At 37.0% G+C, this 21102-nt stretch overlaps 1 protein-coding gene across 2 annotated transcripts in view; it reads right to left on the bottom strand.

Moving 5' to 3' along the window:
- Positions 1-21102, bottom strand: part of MYO16 (myosin XVI) — a 374412-nt gene that overhangs the window by 12725 nt on the left and 340585 nt on the right. For both annotated transcript variants that reach the window (XM_032185978.1, XM_032185970.1), the window contains exons 33-34: positions 9182-9340; positions 2719-2810 (exon numbers count right to left, since the gene is read on the bottom strand). In XM_032185978.1, the coding sequence (XP_032041869.1) occupies positions 2719-2810; positions 9182-9340 (251 nt within the window). The remainder of the gene's footprint in view (positions 1-2718; positions 2811-9181; positions 9341-21102) is intronic.

The following is a 21102-nucleotide window of genomic DNA, read 5'->3' as shown; positions in this document are numbered from 1 at the left end:
AAATCATCATTTGTGGTCAAGACTGAACTTATTTTGTTTTCAGTAGATTTCACTTTAGTAAATGTTCAGTAAAGTTGCTGAGTTCAAATCTGCATGATATTTTATACTAGTAATTGCTTCCAGCAGTATTTGTTAAGATTGATCATTATGATGCATGTTGACAGATACCGAACTGAAGAATTTGCTCTCTGAAATGTGTTGGTTTGCAGTGTGTGGAAAGTTTCAGGCAGTGGCACAGGTAATTATCACCTTATGTGACAATATGATGGTACTGCAAGCTACAATACCTAAACTTTAGTTGGTTGTATATGAGCCTTGAGATCCTGTGACAAAAATGAAATTAACTCCTGTCACTTCAGGAAGGAACTAGCAGGGAGATATTAAAAAATACATAAATATTAGAAGTCCCTGAAGGCTAATGAACCATTTTCCTTTAGCTGAAATGACAGTGTCAGCCAAGAAACACGAGGACCCAGTCTTTGTTTCTCTCTCTAAAGCAATTAGTCAATCAGTACCTTCAAAGATCTGTGAAACAATCTGTCCTATTTCATATGTCTGTACAAGAATTACTTTAAAGTGATAAGGTTATTGTATCAAAGCCTGGAAAAGAGTTTTACAATAGGGTTGTATGCTGTTAAGACTCATCCGCAGCCTGCTAAGAAATGTCAACTGTAATTAAAACCAATCATTTTCAGATATATGGCAGGCTTTTGAAATAGTGAAGAATTATTTTTACAGTAAGAACATTCAGCCCTGTGAACACAGATTTTTTTCTTTTTTCTTTTCTTTTTTCTTTTTTTTTTTTTTGTGGGAGGAAGATTTTTCTTTTTCATTCTGCAACGCCATTTTGGAAGATGTTTATTCATTAAGAGAATTGTATCAAAAATCACTGAACTGCATGTTCCTTCTCTAGACTTGTCACAGTTCTTATTAAGGCTGCATTTAGGGATCGTCCCTGCATGTAATTCTGAGTACATGGCATGGAATATATTTTAAAGATTTGTGAGACATTTTGCCAACCATCTATTTACTGAAAAGTGATATTTCAAAGTACTGAACTGAAATTGTGTTAAGCTTTTGGCAAGTAATGTTGGAAGAATCAAATATAGAAGTTTGCAAATGGTTAAAGACTTTCTTCTAAAATAAAGCATTTAAATGTGCAGACTAATTTCACATAAGGATACAGTTTCCACTTGTAAAGATAAGAAGAGGAAAATTACTTCTTCAGGTCCAGTTCATTTAACTCTCCGTGTACTGCACTGAGGTAGTAACTTAAACGTGAGCCCCATTGATCCCAGGCAAGCCCTTTTGCAACAGAGGTGTAAGGTGCTCCACAATGACTGTGTGTCATTGTGTAAGGTTTATCACTGCAGCAATGTCTGAGATTTGGGATTTTCATTCACTGGAGAGTGCTCCTTGGCCACTCTCATGCCCATTAAGGATTTGGTCGTTTATCAGAAATGTATAAATATACCATCTCCAGTTGTCCTTATAATCCCATACCCCCTTCCAGTATGGTGACATGGCAGTAGGCCTGTCAGAGGGGTGTAGTGATGGCAAAGGTTTGTTCATTTGCACAAGAAAGGTATGTGCCTGTGTGTGCCAGTGCAGTTCTGGCAGGGCTGTCATACATTTGATGAGATCAGCAAAGTGCTGAGTACTGCCCTGGCACAATTCTTCAGTTCAGAGTTAAGTGACGCAGTTTTGCCTGTGCTTTGGACAGTGGGGCATAAAAACAAAATGTGAAGACTTCTGTACTACTTTGCTCCCATATTTGATCAGTTGCAACATATTGTTTTTCAAAGTTATGTTAACACCTAATATGATGCTGAAGGTAGAATCCCTTTCCTGTTGGAGCCAACGGACAAGGATTCATTCACTTTGTTATGGCCAGGTTATCATAATGAAATCTCATCTGTCTCCCACAGAGAAAAACAAACAAAAAAAACAAACCATCTTTTAAGTGTGCTAAAATACTTCCCTTACCTTCTGGTAGTGTATTTTGGAAACTGTAGCATTGGTTACTGAGAGCTTTCTGTTGAGGAAACTCCTCTCAGCTCCAAAATATTTTCTTTTTGGACAATATTTAGCTTTATGGTAAAATTCTTACAGTCTCACATATATATATATATATAAATAAGAGTCAGAAACACTGTTTTAGGAAAAGAAGACATAAAGACAACAAGAAAATACACTGATGTTATTTAAGTGAAATAAAATAATGCCTCAATTGGGTACTTAGAAAGTAAAGTGTTTCTCTTTACATATAAAATGCTAAAGTAAAGAATTAAGAAAATGTATTATGAAAAAATTTGTTCCTTCTTGTTCATCTTATGCACATCAAAAAAATCTATGTTGTTACTATTAAGTGGCACTAGCTAAACAGAAATTTTAATATACACAAAGTGTAAGCTTCACACACCTGTTGTTACTTAAATTGACGCTGATATTTTGATTTTAAGCGTGCAGCATGGTTATCTTCACAACGGAAAAAAAAAAAAAAAGAAAAAAAGAAAAAAAAAAAGAAAGAAGAGTATATTAATCATTGTCCTTAGCTCAGTACAAGCCTGTAAGAAAAGTCTGCGTTTTTTAACACCCAACACATAGATTTGAATCAAGAAAGCTTTCACCATGCAGGCAGTACAAATTTTTGCTCTCTTATGGAGTAAAAATTACTCTCTTTCACTGGTTCCATTAGACCATTAATGACATTTTTACCTGAGTAGTGTGGCTCTCTCTGTGTCTTTGAATCGATGAGCCTGCTGTACTGCTGGCTGACAGTCTTGAATATTCATTTTCCTCTGGTAAACCTAAAGCAGAACAATCATAATTTATAATCTGACATTTATGCATTGGCTGATTTCAGCATCAGATTCAAAAGATCTTGATGTGTTTTACTGCAAAAGAATGAAATACATCTCTCATTTGCCTGCGTATTTGTTATTTCCATGCTTACTGAAGCTGGACATATTATTGTTTATCAAGCACAAATAGTATCATAGGTATGCATGCTGGCTTACAGAAGGAGCAATTGTACTGTAAGAGCCTACAAATAGCACATTACCTATACATTGGCCAGGGACTCCTCCTGCAATGCAGAAACCCCTGGCCCCTCTTCCCCTGGCTCTTTTTCATCACAGAAGCAATGCAAAGGGAATGGAAAACAGGTCCGTGGTCTGCTCTCAAATTAATGTCTCTAGTCACAAGGGAAGTTGAGAGTAGATCCAGGATTTACAACTTCATCTCATCCGTATACTGTTGGGTTTTTTTGTTTGTTTTTTTGTTTGCGTGTTTTGTGTAATTTTTTACTTATTGTGTACTCTCTGTATGGGAATTAGATAAAAGTTAGCCGTGTAAAAAGCAGTCATCCAATGTAAAAGAGCCAGGCAGTCTCACTCTGGAGACAAGAGAAACAAGCACCTCTGCACAGTGACCTTAGAGCGGGGCTCATGGCCAGCACCTCCCTATCGCTTCTGCTGGAGTGAGAAGACCATTCCCACAGCTCTTACATTAGACTAGGTACCTACCTTTTGGGTGGCTAAAACTAGAGAAGCTGAATCTGGGAATAGATATGTAACTGTGAGATGAAATGAGGTGAATCCTACTGTTTGTGTATTATACACAACGTACTCAGAATTGTGATGGAAACAATTCAAAGTTCAGATGCAACGAATCCTGAACTAATTATGAGATTATGTACTGTACTACCCATAGTTCAGTTTCATGTTCCTGTTCAGTTTCTTGTTCAATCAAGAAACTGCCATAGAAACACTCTATTGAAATATGCTTGTCCTACAAACCTCTATCTTCTGTATTAAAAATGTTTACTTTTTTATTTTGATAAATGAACATTAACTCTTTTATGGTTAGCAATATATGATTTAACTCACGTAAGTGTAAGTTGCATGAAAAATCTCATAAAATAACCTGTTTCTGTGAGAGAAATACAACAAAAGTTTTAAAGAGAGTGAATGATCCTTATTCTCTTTTGGCCTCTTTCTCATTTTTAGTTTCCCCCTAATACTGGTGCATCTCCACAACTCTGTAGATAAGGACAGCTGCTTTATTTATATTGTTCTTCTGAATGAAGTTTGTGTAAACTATTTGGAGCTTTTTCTACAGATTCACATCATCTGGACTTCTTTTGGACACATACAGGCAATGAAATGGTGGAAGCCCTGCTTGCAGCTCTGGAGACAGGACCAATCTTGTGAGAACCCAGCATTTCAGTCCTTTTCTGCCTGATGCAGAGAGGACATCTGACCCTGTTCTCTCATTGCTTTGAACTATCCATTATTTTGATTTACAGTTCTTTTTTTTTTAAAGGTATATATTGGAGCTAGGTCCAATACTCATGGTCTCAAGCATTCCAGGTTTGTAAAACATACGTTACCACTATTTTCTTACATTTATTAAAGTCAATAAGCAATCCCTATGCTACAACTGTAAATTTCTCCTCAGCAAAATCATATATTTGTTGACAAATGAGATACTTGAAATAAATGTTTTTATTTATTTGGAATTTCCCCCCAAAATCCATTTTTGTCAACACAAACCAAATCCTTTTTTTTTTTTTTTAATTAGTTTCTGAACTAATAATGTATTCACATGGATTCATTTTGTACATATCTCAAACAACAATAAAAAAATTGTCTACTATTTAACTCAAAATGCCTTTTAAAGTATGTGTTATTAATTTAACTCAAATACAATATATATTGTAAAATATTTGCATGATTCTAGACACCATAAATGAATGAAAAACTTTCCTAGGCCAGCAATATGCCTTTCCAAAAGATACTGCTTTTGCACTGTATTCATACACTTTAGGATCTATGGTGCATGACAGCCTTGAGCTAATAATAAGGTTATCAATGATTTTCTGTTTATTCCTATGAAAAGCACTTTGATAAGCAGCCTTATCAAGTAAGTAAAGTTTCCATGTACAGCAACAGCACGTCAGCACAGACATGGAAAGCAGAGGCTTGGTGGAGTTTGGAAAGATAAATGGAGTAGTTGATTGAACTCTGAAAGTTTTCCTTTACGTACACCTAAGTAAATATTAGGATACCACAGCTGTGCACTGAATAAGACCTTGCTTAATTCAGCACAAGGTTGGAAGCATCAGTTTAGCAGGGGCAGGCATAGAACAACAAGAAATTAATTTAATGAGAGGTTCAGGCTGGAGCACAAACTATGACATAAAGACTGGGATTTCTTGAAACTACTCTCGAGTTACCCAAAGTAAGTCTAATTGTGATTTTTCTGGAAAAATTCTGCTTTGTAAGGTTACTGAAATCATACATGGTGGTGACAATGACAGCAGGGAATATGATTCAATCAATAATCTATGGCTGAGGAAGATAAACAAAAGAAATGTATTTCATTATTTTCATGTAATAAGAATACAGCCTTGTCCCAATCAATATGTATCTTCAAACTAGAAATACAATCTTTTACTCACTTGCCTCCATAATGCATTTTCCATGTTACTTCAAAGGAAGGTCCCACAGTCAAACCTTGATCTTACTACTATACTTCCTTCTTCCCATGCCTGCCCTGCTCTCATATGCTCCTCTTACGAACCTTCAGATAAATGGCTTGCATCTCAAAATTGCTGAGATCTAGAGCACTGGACATCTGGAGGTGCTTCTGTGGTTCCAGAGAACCTCTAGTCTCAAAGGCTCCACTTCCCCAGAACAGGGGGGCCTGCACCTCCTGACCTCCAGCATATTTTCCAATTCAACAGCAACATCAGAGATGCTCTGGATCTTTACAACTGTGACCACAAATCATAACCCAAATCTTCTACCTTTCTCAACGATTCTGTATCCACACACAGGTTCGATCTAGTGATAAGCTCCACTCGACACATTGGTTGCTACAGTGTAAAAGAGGCATCACCAGCAAGGGCAAGAAGGTGACATAAGACTCTGCACTCAATACCATGTAGCTTGTGTCATGGGGACATAACCCTTTTCTGTCAGGTTGTCTGCTGTGACACTTCTTCCATTCTATGTGCAGATGAGAACCTGTGGCCTAATGTGCTAAGATTTGGGGTTAAATTTCAAAAAAAAAATGTACTGCAAACTGTAGTCTACTGGTGACCTGCTTAGACAGAATGGCTACCTTCTTGACAGATGAACTTAGATGAGATTAATCCCCTCACCAAAATAATGCATAGGGCTCTTGGGGAAACAGACAGGTTCTTGACAGCTACTCTTACGCTGATCAGCATAAACTAGACAGTGACTCCTCTCATGTGTATCTCCTCACCACGAACACGGGACCCCGGTTATAACTGGAGGGAAGAGGATATAACCAGAGAGGCTTCCTTTGAGGGACAGCAGGGTGCCAATGGAGCTGTATACATGCATGGCACAGTGTGAAGTGCATGCTTGTACGACCATTGGGCAGGATGCAGCCCAAGCCAGAGTCCTTTGGTCCAACAGGACTGCGTCATCTGTACAGTTTTCAGTTGGATCACACTGGGTTAAGTACCTCTACAACACAATCCACTGGGGGTAAAAAAGTGTCATGTATAGCATAAAAGATTGCTATAAGGTTTATAACTACTCTTTGTGCTTGGACAAGAAAATAGAAGAAAGAAAAAAAAAAAAAAAAGCTTTCTTTTAGAACAAAACTGTAGATATGGAAAGTTTGTGGAAGAAAACTAAAAAAGTACTCTGTACTACTTCTACAGTACAGAGCTGTAGAAAACTGTTACTACTAATATTAAAGATAAACTAAAGAAGAAGAGGATTACTTTACATAAAATGAAAAAGAAACTTCTATTAAAATTCCAAGCAAACAGCAGTGCCAGATATTAAACTCAGCTTGTGAAAGCAACACAGCATTAATCTATTTGGAAGCTGAGCCAGCTAGCTTTTTAGCTGCTTACTAATGGTTTTCTAAAGAATTCATCAGGTTAGAAGATTAACATCTTGGTCAAGTTGATTATCCTTATCACCATAGTGACTTTAAGTTTCATGATGCTTCAGAGAAGTGGTGCTGACACTTTGCTTCGTTCATGAAAGCAAAAGACTAGTCATATTTAAAAAGTGTCTCTGTATTAACTCACTTGAGTAACGCATGAATCTGGATTTTAGTTTTAACAATGAAAAGTAGAGTATACAGTTCCACTGTGTAACAGTGGGAAGCAAATTATTATATGCTCAAGGGTTTTGTAATCTCAGCATCAACTACTTAATAATACATTTCAAGTTTTATTTTCCTAAAAACTAGCTTGTATACACTAAAAGAAATAAAAAAGTATTTAACATGGAAATATCTTATGACACATTAAAAAATACTAGTGTTACCTAGAGATATCCGAAAAGACAGATTTTGAAATCATGATGAATCCTGGAAGGAATACTTTTTCTTTTAAGCAAACTGGCAAGCTGTTTTTCAGGTCACGTAATCTAAGTACACTAAAGTTTTCCATATTGTTAATTCTTTCAATTATTATTAATGCTATCTATAAAACTAGAATTATGTACAACAAAATTTATTTTTTGATTTTGTTCTGTATCAGGGTAAAACTAAAGCTTTTCTAGAACAGTCTGATAGACAAAATGTAGATTTGAGCCTTATAATATCACAAATAATGTTAATTCCTTACCCAGTAGGATACTGCAAGACCTAAAGGGACATTTTTTCTGCTCATAGTATACAATAAATACCAAAAACATTCCTTACGAAAGCTGCATCAAAATTGGCAATCTTCCATTGAAACTTTGAGTTTGATGAATCAGTGTTTTTTAATGGAAAAAAATATCTTACTGGAAAATTCCACTGCACGACATTGCACCTTTATGATTAAACTTTCCATTTACAAATAGTTTAAAAATAATTACTTTATGCATAATAGATACTGTGTATTATCAATAAGAATAGCCCTGGCTACTAGCAGTTGCAAATACACTAATAAAAAACACCACACAAATAATTATAAGCACCCATCTCGCCTACTAGTTGGCCTTTTATTCAAGCAACAACCATTTATTTCAGTAACTGCGATCATTTACTAACTTAACTATAATCATCACAAATTATAAACATAAATCATCACTTCATTTCTAAGCTGAAAGAAACACAGCTCTTGTGATTAAACTCCCAGTTAAGGGATCTGGGGATAAAATGGTTGCTCTTATAAAAAGCTGATCTCCCACAGGTCCCATTAGGACATCAGAATATATGATTAAAATCCTACATAGAAAGGAATCAAAGCCTTGCTCTATCCACAGATTTTGTGTTGCTGTAACAGTCTGACTGTTATACATACCGAAAATATGTTCCCTCCTCCCTAAATTGTTATATTCATACAAATGGGGAAAAGTTATAATGGACAAAGATGTCTTTTTCTTCTATTACAGTGCGTTCCCAGTTCCACGCAGGAATGAATGCACCTTTACACTCCTGTAACTCAGACTGGAAGAATTTTTTGCTTTGATTATCAGAGAGAACAGGAAGAGTTATTTTGGCAGAATAAATTTTATTGTGAAAAAAAAAAAAAGAAAAAAGAAAATTATTTAATTTTGAAATGCTTCATTTCAAATAATAAACCTTGATTTTTTCATTTCAAAGCTTTTGCATTTTTTATTTTTTTGACAAAACACTTGTTCCTCCACATCCCATTGAAATAAATACTTTCTATTTGTCTTATTGATATTCATAACATACTTGTGTATTTGTATGATATGGTTTTATGTAATAGAAGTGTTATATCCTTAGGATTATGTTTATAGGACCTTGAAAGATTTCATTTGGTCATTGCTCTTGCCCCATTTTGATCATCTTATTGCAATTATAAACAATTTGCCATTCACTAGCAAGGCACTTGCACCAGTGGGAGATCCCGATTTTCCATTTTCTGTTCAATTTTTATTGATTATAGGGTCAAAAGTCTCAAATCTCTGTTCTCCATGCCTTGGGTTACTTACAGACTTGGAGCTGAGGTAATTACAAATTCCTCAACAGAAGTTGTTTTATTTTCTTCACATTCAGCTTTTATTGGAGAGGGGCTTATCAGTTCATACATATGAAGTTAAGCCAGTTCCAGAAACACAGATATTTCACAACTGAGGAGATCCAGCTTGGCTATATCTTAAAAAGCTCATTGAAAGATGCACTTCAGCAATTTTACGTTAGAAGAGCTTTGGGATTAAAAAATGCTTACCATTTGATACTGAATTTCCATTTTCAGCAGTCACAGAACTGGACAGTGGATTAGACGACTGAGTTCCATGGTTATTTGCATTTTTATCCTGGGTTTCTGATCCAGTATCTGATGCATTTGGATCTTCCCTGCTCCTCAAGTTTAGATTAGTTTCAGCACCTGTCACAGAGAAAAAGCTTGTCAGCTTCCTATTTGCTACTGGCTTTTGCACATAAGTAGACAAAACTAATACAAAGAAACCAAATTTATCAAATTACTTTACTTAATCACTACATTTTTGCAGGGTTCTTCTTTGTTCCACCAATAGCTGTCTAAAATTTATGAAATTGAAAGGCATTAACAAAATTTCATTTGTACTCTTCTCTTTACACATACATCAGCTGATAAAACTCAACACATGTTTGTGTTGACCCTATTTCAGGTTCCATGTCTATGTCACAGGAGTTCATACACTGCTGTCATCACTGCAATGTCTTTCACCATTGTATTAGGTGATATGAGCACCAGCTATAACATGGCTTTATTTTGTTTCTCTTATTTCTAAGAAATGAAATGGCCTTTAATACAAAACCATACGTAGCAAGATTCCTGCCACCAGGGCCTCCATGTGGGCACTATTTACCATGTGTCGAGGCTCTCCAGCCATCGTCACTTTCTATAACGTTCCAGGTTTTCACGTTAAATTTTTTTTTGCCTTCTAGTTAAATTTCTTCAAGATACCAAGAGGAGCCCTGATCCTGTAGGACATCACAGGCTGCAGACAATGCACAAGTATTTCTCCAAAAAGAAGGGCAAAACTCTTCTCTTCTTCCCCCTTTGACTGATGGCACATCTCCACAAAGCAGAAGAGCTCACCACAAAGTGCCCTGAGCTGGCCCCAAGCTTGCTAGGCTTTGTCAGCCCCATGTTCAGCCATCAGGCATGCCATGCAAAGCTTTCCACTGCAGTTCAGAGGCTTAAGGGGACTCAGAGCTGGGAGACAAGACCATGAATGGATGGGGATGGCAGGAGAGAGCCCTACTGCATGTCTGGCATCCCAGGCTATGCTTATTCTGCCCTCTGTGGAAGGGCTGATGAGACTGCATTAAATGCTGCACTGGCAAGGCTATGCACTTTCTGGTGGATTTCTGTCTCTTTACTGTCTTTACATAAGTTTGGTGGTGAACATATATACACCCTGTTTCCTTGCCATAATGAGGTTTCTTTCAGAGAAGACAAAGATGAATTCTGTTCCCTCTTTGGCTAGCTGCATTTCAGCTTCCCTAACTCCCTCCACCCCCTCTGAGAGCTGGCGTTAGCTGCAGGTCTGACGCACAGTCGCTGACACGGGAGCAGAGGCCCTCATTTAGCACTCTAAAATGGAAATATTTCCTCTGTGACAGCTCTCAAAGAGCTATTCTTTGCTTTTGGTTGGGTTTTCTTAAGCCTTGTCATAATAACAGCAACAACCAACGAAGGTCAAAAGACTAGCTATTAAAACCAGCGTTATAGCATTTATCCATACTTCCAGTGACATCCTCAGCTCTCCCAAAGATGCAATACATCCTTGTAAGTCCTAAGAACATGAGCATTTTTCAAGGGAAAAGGAAAAACACTTCTTCATCAGGTAACAGATACTTTGCCTGCAGATTTTCAAACCTAATGCTGAGTGCATGGTCAATTTTTCATTTTCATGCCTTAACTGAAAAAAAATCTTGGGTTATAAAGCACTAACATTTTAAAAATGAATTAAAATGAAAACTATACTTCCAGTTTGGTTGACTTGAAATGTTTCCTTTCATTGAAAAGGGCTTTCTTAGCTGTGTTTAGCCTTCAGTTATCTAACTCTGAATCTTTCTTAACATTTCCTTTTCTAACAAAAAAAGCTGTTTTGAAAAGTCAAAAAGTTCATTTCCAAGCTGTCAGAATAAAACATTTCAATGTTTTTTTATTCCCTTCCTTGCCCTCATTCCCTGATCCTTATTTGCTGCCAGATCTGATTGGAGTGTTTCAGTGGTGCTGTTTCATAAACTGCATATTTAGGCAAATGTGCTATGCACTGAAAAAATTAGGCCAGCTCTACCCGCAGTAACTGATTTGGGCAGGCGGTAGAAAGGGAGTCTGAGCTAGAAAATGCATGCAATACAATTATAAGAGCATGCCTGACTTAGCTTTTGTACAAGCAAGTTGACTGAAAAATGCATCTTTGCAGCTTGTATTAAATTTGTCTGAAAAGGAAATGTCACTTTCAGATGTTAATAGTCAGTGCACTTGCCTATAGATCATCATCCACCTACATAATTATTGTGCCACCTTTTACATAAAGAGTCTCAGGGGAAGTGGCTAGGATCCTTATTTTTCTTGATATCCAAAAGATGTATTGATTTGCCTGACATCTGCAATTCATTTGATTATTGAAGTGGAAAGACATTTTCTTGCATTTCTACTTTGTAGAAGTCTTTTGTTTTATAGGTACATTGATATCTTTTCATAGCATTCATGAAGCAGTCTTGGGGGAAAAAAAAAAAAAAAAAAGATTATCTTTTCTTTATTGTATGTATAAGATGAAATACTACAAAACATTGTGGATAGCTGTTATTGAGCTAAAATATCATCATAAATTGGCAGAAACAAGTAGTGGACAAATATGCAACGTATCTGTTGGGACAGCTATCTAAATAAAGATCTGTTATCCCATTTGCTCTATTCAGTCATTGTGAGAAATGCACATCTTCATTTGCTAAATAAAAGAATCTTACAGGGAAAATACACTCCACAGTGCCTTACTTCCTTTCTCTCAGAGGTGAGAAAGAAGTCCATATTTTGTTTCAAAATAATCTGGATTATACAAAGTTACTTGCACTAATTTTCAATATAATGGGCTTCTTCAGCTCCTTCTTGAAGAAGTCATGTGAGTCTTTGGAAGAATGTAAACGTATACGTTGGCTAACTTCTAAAAGACTCCTGGAGAAGCTGGAGTTTATCCCTAGCAAATAATAATAATAATAGTAATAATAATAATAATAAAATCTTTATTTGTTTGGGGTTTTGTGTAAGATGGGTGATTTTTTTAAGAAAATCTTTTCTATACATAAGATAATAAGAGAACGTTTTAGTCAGGTATAACCAGGGTACTGTCCCTTGCTGCAAAACTTATATTGGGCAATCCAGGCTTGAAGGAACCTCAGGAAGTCCCTAGTGAATCCCCTGTGACTTTATCTTCTGCTCTGGGGTATCCCTCTCTGCTGCCTCCCCACTACTAAAATTTCTCTGAGACAAGCATGTCTCCTGACTGTCTGTCAAAACAGCTCTGTTCCACATCATGTACCATTGCACAGTGAGCAACTCTAAAAGATATATGAAACACTGTTAACTCTGAAGACTTACAGGAAAGTTCCCTGATTCTAATTTTATCCATCAAATATTGGTCAGAAATTCACTTCACTCAGTCATCTCAGTCATCTGATATAAAAATTTAGACTTTTCTAACATTAAAGTCAGCTTCCCCCTACTGCCATGAATCCCTGCAGAAACAAGTATGCTCTTTCATCCCTTACCAACTTTCTGGAACTATAATAAATACATATGGAAAAAACAATAGTTCTTACAGTTGTACATCTTCACCAACCCAAGCTTTTTGTGCAGACTTGTACTCTTCTGTTCTCACCAAACGGGTGGATTATCTGCTAGAAGTTTCCACTATTTTTTAATATATATGTATACATATATATAGATTTTAGTAACAGAATCTGAGCAGTTGCCAGCCATTTGAATGTTACTTGAAGAGTCATCTGTGCCTACTTGTGAGAGACTAGCTACAGAGAGGTATCAGCTTTAAGAGCATGGTGGGAGTTCATGATTATAAAAGGAATGCAAGCTTCAAGTGAAAACCTACAGACTGTTTGCAACAGTGAACAGCATTTGGATTGTTATTCTGGCAAACTCAACTTGCCAAAAAGGTATCTCTGACTCAGTCAAATTCTGCTCTGACTAATCTTGCAGTTAATGAGGATGTATGGACTATGAGGGTGCATGGACTGGGGACATAATTTGTCCCACAATTGCAGCATAGTTAATAACTGGAAGCAATGTCATGTACAGTGCTTTTAATCACAGTACAACAAATCAAAGTGTAACAATTATTTCCTTTCAAGCAAGCTCCATATTCCAATAAACCCATAATTAATTATATCAACAGTACTTGAAAAGTGTAAAAGGAAATGAATACAAAAGAGGCAGCTTGTAAAATCTGCATTTGCATGCTAGTCTCAATATTCCTGGAAGAGACAAAGTTTAAAACTCATAAGGCATTGAATGAATATTAGCTTCACTTTAGAAAAAAGTCAGAGTATAGCAATCATGGACATGATTTAACATAACTGCTTTTTTATTTTATTTTTCGAATCATTACCTGTCATTTAAAAGAAATCCAACACACTGAAAGTCTACGTGGAATAACTTCTTGTCAAAAGAACAATGTGAATTCTTTTAATTGAGCTATGATTTCCAAATATTATACTATAAATCTCTCTCTTTTTTTTTCTTTTTTTTTTTTTTTTTCCTCAAACATAAAATGTAGGATGCCAAGCACTGCAGTTATTTCATAAGTAGGATTTAGGTTGAATCAATGCTGTTATCACCAAATTAGAAAATGAACTAGTATAGGCTCTATTCAAATGACAGATTAAAGTGCAATAGTGAAATATTTTGAGGACCTATGATTTTTTATAAGGAAATTATATCTTTAGCCTATTTAATAAAGTCTAAAGCAAAGTATAAATCAATGATTGATATCAGCATTCAGGTGGAATCAACATAGACTTTTTTTTGCAGCAAGGCATGAAAAAACAGTATGTTATTAAAAGCCCAGCAGTAACTAACCTGGTTGGATTGTAATTGACTTTTCTGCCAATGCCCTTTTTTTTTTTGCTCTCCTTTCTTTAAAAGCAGGCATATCCTTAGCTTATGTTCTTTTTTCAAATACTTCTTTTAACATTTAGTGCTCATTTACAGTCTGACTGAAAACTCATTAATAACAACAGAAGGCCTCCACTGCTTCCAGTAGGTTTTGGATCAGATTCATGCTTACCTTGGATGCTTTGTGCAGCACTGCCAAAGCATGACGGGATTCATGATATAGGGTAAATACAGACAGCCCCTTGCTTTGTCTGCCCTGGTAATTTTAATGTGCTCACAACTGTTCTCTGGCCCTGAGGCAAATGGTAAGAGACCCATGTCTAAACTATTAAACTTTCTTGCCCTCCACAGCAGAGAAGCTGCATCCAAGCTGTCTAGTGGGAATAGACCCTGGCCTGTGCCATTTCCTGAACCATGCTCTGATTTGTCTGGAAGGCAACCAGCCTTCCAGGTCCAAAACCTTGCCAGGTTTTGGACTGCTCTAACACCAAGAACCCAGATGACTGAGCTGCCATACCCAGGACATTCCCTGGCATTGGCTCATCTACTGAAATAGACATAGTCCTTTGCCTTGACTTGCTTTCAGAAATGAGTGGTCAATATTGAGTTCATCTTAGAAAAGAAAAGACAAAAAATGAACCTCGGACAGGTCGGGGCTAGTGGGGGCACTAAACAACTGCTTGGTCTCTACTAGGTAAAAGTTTTATCTTCACTTGTATTAGTCCAGTCTCTAATGATACCGGGGGAGCAAGTCTCCCAAGTTTTGCATTAATGTAAATGGAAGTCATATGGTCTATGAGGAGGTTATACCCCTCTTGATATGATCCATCTGATTTGACTTTTATCTGGATCAGTTTTTCAAGGTACATGTTCTGTTTCATTAATTAAACAGTGAGCTTAGGCTGAGTTCTCAACTGAGGAATTCCACTGTCACAAGCTAAGCTGGATGTATTTGTCCTAAACTAGAAACAACCTCTGCCCTGGTCCACAAAGATCAGCTCCATAAATCAGAAACCACCAATACTGTAGAAAAAGCTCAATAGCTTTTACACACAAGAACCAATCCTACAAAAGTGTATGAGACAATAATGGAAGTAAGTATACAAAAAAGGAGGAACTAGTCCCCCTTCTTGTTTATTGTCTGCAAAGAAATAAAAATAAAATTAAATAAAAACAGGATAATGTCTAACATTATTTCTTAATTCTTGAAAAACATGACTTTCTGTAACCAATAATCAATATATGGCTTTAGTTATCAAGATGCATAATCATCCACCCTGTACTAGCAACTGTGAAAGACAGAAAATGTATTCTGGTAGATAAATTAATTTAATACTGGAGGAGAAGCTTTTTGTTCCTGAGCTTCCATGGAATCCAAAAGCTAAATAGCTTGATTTCCTTGAAAACTGTGGCTGGCGTCCAGCAAAATGAAAATTTCAAGTGAAGCAGCTTGTCACTGTACACATGAATAAGTAAGAACCGATGGATCTTATTAACTAGCATACGAAAGACAGAAATGTCTGAAAGACATTGCAGACAGAAGGGATTCTTGATCTGTGCCCTCATTCTTTCTTGGGAGAGTCTGGAGTATACAAAATCCTAGCAGCCAACCATGAATATTTGTTACATTTCCTGTGGTAACTGGACACTGTGAAGTGTGGGAAATAAAGGATGATGACTGCACAAATTACACAGATATTTTCTGACGAAGGAAAGGGAGAGCTGGGTTACATAAGAGGAGGTCATTTTATTTTGGTGCCAGTGTTTATCACTGTGTTTTGTTGCACCTTGGCAATTTCACTTGGCATTTCCTGTTTTGCTCTAACTTACTGCTGAGACACTGCTTGCCAGTGGAGTTTGCTAGCTACCCTCAGCACATGTTGTCTTGGGTGTCCTTTTGCTGGATGAATGCATATTGCTTCAGATTAGCTCAGTTTACTCACATGAAGTCACACTGTGACCTGCTGTAGCATGACTGTTTACTTTGTCTGCTGAGAGCTGGAGGCAAACAGATGCATCTTATTTGCTGAAAGAAATGGAGCAGGATGAAAACTGTCAAGACAGGATTCCCCCAGCCTATTAGCGTGTATTGCCTGTCTCGCCCTCATAGCTGTGCTGCCGGCTGCCGCTGCAATAATTATTCATTGATTTATTTCATCTCACAAAGCCTGCCCTTGTAGCACCAATTGTCTGGGATTTCCCCCCAGTGATGCTGCTGCCTAGGATAGGCAGCAATGCATTTGTACTGTTGCTTCCAGCACCCTTCTCTCTGAGCTGCATAAACGGAGGTATTACAAACCACTCCAGAAATCTTGTTCTTAAATGAAGCACGTAAATAGAGCATGAAGGAAACACACAACTCCTGCTTTGCTCTGGGAAGACATACTTGTGGAAGCTCTGTATAAGTACCAGAAAGCAAAGAGAGGAAACATAGGCCATGAAGATCTTGAACTGACTCACTCTGCTTGAGATGAATTGCTCCTCTGAAGAACACTGTTGGTGTAATACTGGTCAGAGCTCAGAAGATAAGGCTGGTAGTGAGAAAGCAGTTGCTGAAGCACCTATAGGAAATCCTAGATCTGAGTAAGCCCTTAGGAACCATCAGCTCAAACACTTTTTTTGTATATCACTTTAGATCAACAGAAACAGTACACCTAGAATTGAAAATGTTTGAAAGGTTTCTCCAGCTTTTCTGTCTGACAGATTCATGTTGGTGGGAAGATAGTGCTCTAATTTTACACTGTTTTCAGCAATCACTACAAGCTACCAACTTTTCACTCCTTCGTAGAAGTAATGCTTGAGACACTGCTGTGCCAGGCAAACTTTCAGGGTTGGTGAAGGAAACTGTAAAAGCACCTTCTTTCCCAGTCTGGAGGACTCTGGATCATCTGAGATAGATCAGTTCCCATCATGAGACAAAGAATATTGCTGCTGAAGGGAAGAAAACTACCTTCTTAAATATTCATCACTGATAAAGAATATCTGGACAGACTGACATATCTCCTACTTGATAGCATCTGAGCAAGAATTTGGAATGTCTTTTAATGCATAGACTCAAGGCAGCATACATTTTTCAGAGAAGGGGGGTTTCATTTACCCTATCATCTTTAGATACTGATCTCTGAGGGCCTTTCTGAGGCTCCAACACCAACCACAGAGGGCAAGAAGGAAGGCAGCATTGCCTAGGACAATTTCCTGCCTCAGGAAAAGCATCTCTTCCCCCTGTGTTCCCCACCTTTTCAAGACTAATATGGAAAAGAGTAGCTGATTTTACTCTGTAATAGTTTTGTTTACTGTGAGGTGTGTTGATTGGCTCACCAAAGAGGCTATTTCTTGTGTTTGTGTGGTTAATCAACTGCTGCTGTGCTGGAAAAGGAGGAGGCAATTTGGTAAGAAACACAGCTTCCCTTTTTTAAACTGTTTTCTTCTAACTAATGTGGATGCAGCAGTTCTTTTTGAAGACAGGCATTTAAGTTTGTTTACTTTTGTGTGTGGTATCTCAGTAACAGAACAGCCATTACTGCTGGGCTTTAGCTGCTGTTGGAAAGAATTATGTGATGAGACACTGTCTCAGCCTTCCTCCCCCTCGAACACAGTTGCAAATATTGTGAAAATAAACAAACAAAAAGAAAAACAACAAACAAATAGACAGGGATTTGCCACTGCCAACAACATCACATCAGTTCTGTTTACTTTTCCCAGAGAATACTTCTACAGATTTTTCAGAATCTCTCTCATAAGAGCTCTGGCACCAACTGCAACACATAAGTCCTAGACTAAGTGACTGCATTGGGCAGATGAATTGTTTGAGCAGGTCCTGAGGGAGAATCCAAGGAATCCAAGGAATATCCAAGGAAAATCCAAGGAATATTTTTGGATCACCTGTATTGTCAACCTTCCCACTATATAGACACAGATATTCTGGAAAACCTCTGGACAACTTTTGCAATTTGTTTTGGAAGTGAACTTCCCAAATAAGAATTGAATTTGGATATACTTCTTTAGCTTGTTTTTAAGTTCATTTTGAGGGATACAGAGATGGTCAGTGTCACATCCACAATCTTAAGGCAGGACCATATGGATATATCACAGATGCAGTGTGGTAAGTATCCATCCTGTATAGAAATACAGCCAACCCGTGGCTAAAAACTATCACTTCATTCTACTGATATGTCAGCATCATTATACGGGGACCAGCCCTGAAGGAAAGAGATAGAAGAAATAATGAAACATTAAATTTCAGTGCTGAGATTTTTTTCATACATTGTTTCTTTTAAAATTTGCACCCCACAGAGGATAAAATTAACCTTCACTTTTTTCATTTTAAAATACAGTGAAAACTCTAGCCAAGAGAACCTTGAACCTGAAGGCCTCTTTATATTCACTTTCACTAGTGGGCTTGGGGAGAAGGCAGATGCTCCAAATTTCTACTGCTAATTCAGTGCTCCATTTTCAAATGCTCTCCTACTCTCCTGATAGCACATTTCAGTTATGAGGGTCAGGGCACCCTCATGTTTATGACCACATCTTTTCCCATTCTTTTTCTGGCTGCCTTCTCTTTCTTCTCCATCCAGCCCCACAAAATGCCAATGTTGTAACTGGAACACAATCAACATGTGGGATTGTTTCATGAGTCCTGTCAAGAACTTTGGGTCATCACTGATGTGCTGGAGTCTGTGCCATCACAATGGCATTGATCTTGGATATCTGAGCCAAAAAGTTTAGATGCAGCTTGGTTTGTTTGTAACAGGCACAAACATGTCTTTGGTTTCTGTGCAGACATACCCCTAAGTGACATCCTGACCACTGCTGAAACGGCCACTCTTGAACTTAGCCAGGACCAAAACAAGTCAAAATGCTTTACTGTTAACATTTTCAGTACGAAAAAATTCAGCATCTGTGATGCAAACCATTTCGATACTTTCCAAACATTTTCAAAAGAGTTGACATGAAAGAATGTTTATTTCTGCACAGAATTTCAGAATGCTTGATTTTCATTCCAGGGCAAAACAAAAATAAATGTCACAATCTTGACATTTTCTATGAAATGGAATTACTGCTCTTTACTTAGGCTTTATGCAAAATATGATTTAATGCTGAGATGGATATAAATAATTAAAAGCATCTGAACAGATTTCTCACTCAAATTGAGAATTAGAGACTTTCATTAAAATGAGTGTTCAAATTTCATTCTCCACTATGTTCCAAATACCCATAGTCCTGTAAAGTCAAGAGATATGATGTTTACTGCCAAATATCTAATATTCTTGGTTGGTCTTAGGAATGAAAATGTGCTAGAATTCAATTTGCTTGTTCTCTCAGATATGACTGATGTCTCACATTAATGTACCTTTGTTTTACAACTGGTGATGCAGTTGTTCCTAATCAAAGTCCTTCATGGTTGTCCACATCGGTTCACACATAAAAAACACTGAAGACTGTTTATTATATAAAGAAGCCCACAACACTGTCACTTGTCAACTTTTCAAACCAGTGCTGAATTTGGAACAATGATATTGCATCAGATGGTGAAGAATCTACATTGTTATGAAAATAAGAATCCTGTAAATCTTCACCTGAAGGACTGAAGTCACTATTACATGTGGGATATTACTAAAATCCATGGGCTTGAAACACCCTAAGTTGAACCAGACTGGTGTGGTTACTGTTCTCCAGTATGAGACAGGACAAAGGGGACATGCAGTAAATTGAACCCAAAAGGAAAAATAGACAATAAGAATTAATTATATAAAACGAATGCCTGCAGTTCTCAGAAATGGACCATTTAAAAGGAACATAAAATTGTGCTGCTACTTCCTGTTAAGCACTGACTGGGTATGAACACGAGAGTCCCCACTGGGTCAAACCAAGGGTCCGTCAGCTCCAGGATCCTTTTCTGACAGATGTAAATAATTACAAGACTGAGTAAAAAAATGAAGTGATATTTCCTGTGTGATATTGGGGCTGTACAGCCTCCTCCAATGTCTATATGACTGGATATCAGCTTTGGAAGTGTGCGTAGGAGTGCTAAGAATTTGGGTTTATTTTCATTGTAAGCACATCAAATGCAAAATAAATATGATAAAGCTTTATGACAATAACCATTCAATTTTCAGCTGAAATATAAATTAGTTTTGATTTATTCTTTTCTAATAATCTTCAGGTAAAAATTGTCTATCATAATCTTACACCATAGCTTAATTTTCATGTCACAACTGAAAACCAAAGCAACCACACACTGTAGGATTTTAGGCAGTAAGAGCAAACACTGAAATCAACCAGGAAGAGAAATGCTTCAGTGAAAAAAATAATAATATTGTCACAATAGAAAAACAAATATCTCTACACTGTGAAAATATTTTAGTTTTCGGATTCTGAAATGGAGAATTATCCTTGGTATACTGTATTTATCCTAAAACAGATCTTTTTTTGTGACACATTATCTAGATAGTGGTAGCCTTACAGATGAGGAGAAAACTGCAGATTAAGGGGATATCTTCCAGGCTGTAAAATGTTCATAAAAATTCTGCAAACAGAAATGAAGGGTGCTTTCTCTAGACTCTTCTAATGCCTTTCCTTGCTACAGTAATGCAAATCACAATTGTTTCTTCAGAAAAATCACACAGTATGTGCTGAACAGCAATGGCATTGCAAGCAGTTCAGTCTCCTTTGTTATTTTCTGCACAGGGCATCTACAGCTAGCCAAGAGTGGGACTTTTTCATGACTCACATTAAATTGTTAGTAGCAATGTTTTGGCTTTTTCCCACTTCTCTGTAACTCCTGCAAAAGATTCAGACTGAAAGCTGCAAGTAGTCCATAGTGAATCAGAGATGATGACTCTCCTGTGTTTAGATAGCTAATCTGAAAATTAGTCATAGAAAGTCACCCTCATTCCCTGGTAATTAAGGCAATTATATAAACAGATATTAATCTTTCTCAGAGAAGTATTGTGAAGATAAATTCATTAAAGTTTTAATGCTTTGAGAATTTTTCTTCAAAGATGTTATACAAGTCCAACATCTCA

This window comes from Aythya fuligula, chromosome 1, assembly GCF_009819795.1.
Source record: "Aythya fuligula isolate bAytFul2 chromosome 1, bAytFul2.pri, whole genome shotgun sequence".
Classification (NCBI taxonomy): domain Eukaryota; kingdom Metazoa; phylum Chordata; class Aves; order Anseriformes; family Anatidae; genus Aythya; species Aythya fuligula.
The sequence above is the reverse complement of the archived record's forward strand: the minus strand, read 5'-3'. Positions and strand labels throughout refer to the sequence as shown.